At 31.0% G+C, this 4038-nt stretch overlaps 1 protein-coding gene across 1 annotated transcript; it reads right to left on the bottom strand.

Moving 5' to 3' along the window:
- Positions 1-1238: 1238 nt before the first annotated feature.
- On the bottom strand, positions 1239-2849 carry LOC117613589 (histidine-containing phosphotransfer protein 4-like). Its single transcript, XM_034342191.1, has 6 exons — positions 2785-2849; positions 2406-2536; positions 2239-2307; positions 2028-2099; positions 1755-1827; positions 1239-1379 (listed from the first exon to the last, which is right to left on the bottom strand). The coding sequence occupies exons 1-6, from the start codon at positions 2842-2844 to the stop codon at positions 1332-1334; spliced, it is 453 nt and encodes a 150-aa protein (XP_034198082.1). The 5' UTR covers positions 2845-2849; the 3' UTR covers positions 1239-1331.
- Between the last annotated feature and the right edge of the window lie 1189 nt (positions 2850-4038).

Raw genomic sequence — 4038 nt, 5'->3', positions numbered from 1 at the left:
AGACATAAGATTGCGAAGCCCTATCATTCCAAGTCACGAAAACATGCGCAAAAAGTTTAAAATCAAAGATGATTAGGTGAAATCAAGCATGAATCTTCCGTGTTTGGTATTAATTAAACAAGAAATAAGCAAAAATCATGATATTTTTACCTTCATCCTGTCTTAAGTCTATCAAAAGAACATTGAATTGTCATATTTAACTCCGGAATCATGATGAGAAAAAATAAAAATAAAAATAAATCATAATTAAAATCAATTTGATTACTAAATGGCATAAATATTTTTATTCAACTACTTATTATTGAAATATTTTAAGTTCCAACAATTATTTTTGCAATGAAAAACCTACTACAATATTTTGCAAATTTTTTCATATTTCTAATTTCTCGTTTACACTATATTCTAAATGAAAACAATTTTTACACAATATATTTATTTTCCTTCTCTAGCAAAAGAAAAGGAAAAAAGAAAAAAAAAAGATCTTTAGAAATTAAATAATTAAATTTTTTGTTGTAGGAGATATTTAACAAACGAGAGAGTGTTGCACTAGCCACTAGATAAAAGGCATTTATGTATTTATGAGAAAACAACGTAAGGGTAGTTTTGGTATGAAAATGTTAATTCCGAGTTACCCTTTCTCTATCTCACCTAAGCCATATGACTATAGGTCGTAACCTCATAATTACAAGAGACAATTATCATGTTTCCCAAAACTTGAATCAATTTTTCCGTCAACAATTTCAGCATACATCCCATCTTTTGGTATGACAATTCTTTACCAAAATCATCAGGGGTATACAATCCTTTCCCATTTTCAAATACGGGTATCAAAAATGTTTTTAAATCTTTTTAGCCCGTAAAAAATTATTCTCAATTTAAACTACCAAACACGTTCTCAAATCTTGAAAATTGTAAAACGTTACGGGACGAATCTTATAAATATCTATTCTTTATGCTTTTGCCTCCCTCTCTTTCTCTCTCAACCAAATACTAGAAAGAAACTAGTGGGCATTGATTTGGGCCTCAAGACCAAAGGTGTGTTGATCCAACCCTAGAAATTTTGAAGCATTCTCTTTGTATATAATAAAGCCCATTTCATATTCTGGCAAGAAACACGATAATCATGAAGAAAAAAACTTAATTGCATAGCATTTTCATTGAACACATAATATAGCTTACATGGATATTAGAATCCAAAACTACCTAATTAAGTCTCCTAATACACCTTCATTAATCTGACGGAGGTTGGTACACATACATAGTACAAAATCCACCAACCACTCATATTAATTGTAGCCTCTGCCTCTCTCTGGCTGTTAATAATTTTCTCTTCACTTGGGGCGACATGCTGCCTCAATAGGCCCAGCTTGCCTTGCCATCTGAAAGAAAAAAAAAATCAAAACACTTTTTAATATATATATATATATATATATACACACTAGCCTCTTTACACGCGCTTCCGTGCCTGCGAAAGGTTTTTTTTTAAAAAAAATTTAAATTTATTTTAGAATTAAAAAGATAATGGATAGTTGTGTTCCATGAAAATATGATCTATTATCTGATTTTTCTTTTAATTTTAATTTTTTTTAAAACATGAAAAAGTGTGAATTTACTATATTATTCTCATTTAATTAATAATTTAAATTCTTAATGTTTGTATTAACCAAGGACATTTTCTGGTATTTTAAATATTTTACCATTATCTATCTTTTGCTTATATATATATATATGCCGGTGTAATTTGGAGAGTTTACCTGAAAATAAGCCTCAAGCCTCTTCTTTAGTGTTGCATGCTCTTTCTTCAATGCTTGGAAAGTCCTCATGCATCTGGGTTTACCATCAAAACTTTTAAGTGACCTACCAATTTTATCTACCCATTTTTCCCCCTTTTTTAAAATTTATTCTCCATATTATTAATTTATTATATATTTTATACGAATATAAAGAGAGAGAATTAGAACTCAAGTTAAGAGAATATAATTATAATAAGAGTTTTTAAGTAATTGATGCTAAGATTGCGTACGTACCCTTCTCCATTTCCTGCATCACAATATTCCCTAAACTGTTGGCACTCAGCTTTTACTTTTTTGGCTCCGATGCTGCACCAATTAAGAGAAATGCTTAGTTGGGATTAAATCTTGTCATCTCAAAAGCCAACACAGAATATACTTACAGATTCCTTTCTAATATCTCTTGAAATAATAACAAAATGAGGATGTTTTATTTTTATTTTTTTACCTTGAGCTACTTCCCTTGAACTGATGCATGTAGCTGTCCAACTTACTAAAATCACGAGGGGTCTTCTCTCTGCATAAATATATATATATATATATGAAATAATCAACCAAAATATATGTATTGTAATTGAAATTTTTTTTAAAAGTAAACATTATAATTTGACTCACAGTGCCAGCTCTATGGCTTGGAGTGATCTATATGAATCTCGGTAGTACGACGTAGCAATTTCCTCCACAAAATTTGGATTAGAGTCATCTTGCAACTCCTCCAACTGAATAAACTGTTCGTCCAGAAATCCCTGAAATTCCCAAGAATAATTTGAAAATGGATGATATAAATTTGCATGCACGTATCCATTTTATTGTTCTGGGATTATTGTGCTATTTTTGGGGAACTCAATGGTGTCATTTGCATTACATGTATGATATGAACAATGTCTCCCTGCATTGGTACCTTGTAAAATATAAATTACGAGTTTGAAGATTAATAAAGTGAGGAATTTAAATTTGAAAAGAAAAAGGGAAAATGAAAAATAAAAAGAAAAACCTGATCAAAGAGGGACTGCCTCATGAGACGAACCTGCCTACGCGACTGGTTTTTGTCCATTTTATGAGAAGGGTAGAAAAGCAAAGGATAATAAAGAAGATATATTTTGGAGAGAGAGAGAGAGAGAGAGAGAGTTGGAAGAACAATGTGTGATGAGATAAATTGTTAAGGAGCAAGGAAGGGTTTATATAATAGTTGGTAGGGTGTGTGTAGGAGGGGAACTGAGGCTGAGGGTAGAACGTGGACAACTTTCCATGAAAAGGGAAGAGCATGGAGTGTTTGAGGGTAGTATTGGCAAATTTGATTCTGGTACTAAGTGATAAATAAATAAATTATTTATTTATTGTTATTAATTATTTATGAATATTATGTTAAATCTGGAATGACCTGCTTCTGCATGTAGACAGATTCTAAATAGTAAATACCCCCTCATTTTAGATATTATCATTTTTTTTAATTGAAATGAGTTGAATTAAAATGCCCATATTCTCCAATGGAGACACCAAAAGGGAGATTAGATAGCAACATATATATATATATATATAATGATTCAAAAATATATAAAAATATATATCAATGACATTCCATTTTTTTTTAAAGAACATTTCATATTGAGGGAAGCGACAATATATTAAACTCACACTCACTATACGTATGTTAGCCCAAGATCTTGTCTGAATGAGTAAATACTCTAAACCACTATACTGGTGGATTATTTGCATAATGACATTACAGTTTTTATGTGTAAAAGTTTTATAACAAAATTAATTTGCATTTATATATATACTCTTCTGAGTTTTTATAGTCATCAATTGGTTAAATTCTTCGAATAATCTGGCTGAAAAAGAGGTACGATAATATATTCCCCTTTATAATTAATTAAGTCTTCTGCTTTCACTAACGTGGGAAGGGTGCTCATTAATCAAAAGGTACATATTTCCAATAGAAGGAGTGAGAGTTGGGTTAAAAAAAGCAAATCCATGGTTTGATGCGGCTCTTTCGCATATTTTAGTGGCCACCTCAAGCATGCATGAATATGAGACAAACACTTCATCCTGAAACTGAAAGAACCCAAAAGCTAGCATGAACTAAAGCCAAAAGAATGCATTATATATATATATATATAACACAATGGATGGGAAGGCTGATGGTTACGGGCATGTTTGGAAGTGATTCTGTCAGGGACGATTCTATTTATAGGGTAGAGTGAGCTGCTGCCCAGCCCAAAATTTTCAAAAAAGACAAATAGCTAAA

This window comes from Prunus dulcis, unplaced genomic scaffold (genome assembly GCF_902201215.1).
Source record: "Prunus dulcis unplaced genomic scaffold, ALMONDv2, whole genome shotgun sequence".
In the NCBI taxonomy this organism is placed as follows: domain Eukaryota; kingdom Viridiplantae; phylum Streptophyta; class Magnoliopsida; order Rosales; family Rosaceae; genus Prunus; species Prunus dulcis.
This window is presented reverse-complemented; position numbering and strand designations above follow the sequence as displayed.

What these genes read in the sequence shown, in the direction of transcription:
- LOC117613589 (XM_034342191.1), bottom strand. Translation starts at nt 2,844, where the DNA reads ATGGACAAAAACCAGTCGCGTAGGCAGGTTCGTCTCATGAGGCAGTCC. An exon ending in CAAGCCATAGAGCTGGCACT is followed by an intron (nt 2,308 to 2,405) that starts GTGAGTCAAATT and finishes ATATTTATGCAG; the next exon opens with AGAGAAGACCCCTCGTGATT. An exon ending in GGCTTGAGGCTTATTTTCAG is followed by an intron (nt 1,380 to 1,754) that starts GTAAACTCTCCA and finishes TTTTTCTTTCAG; the next exon opens with ATGGCAAGGCAAGCTGGGCC.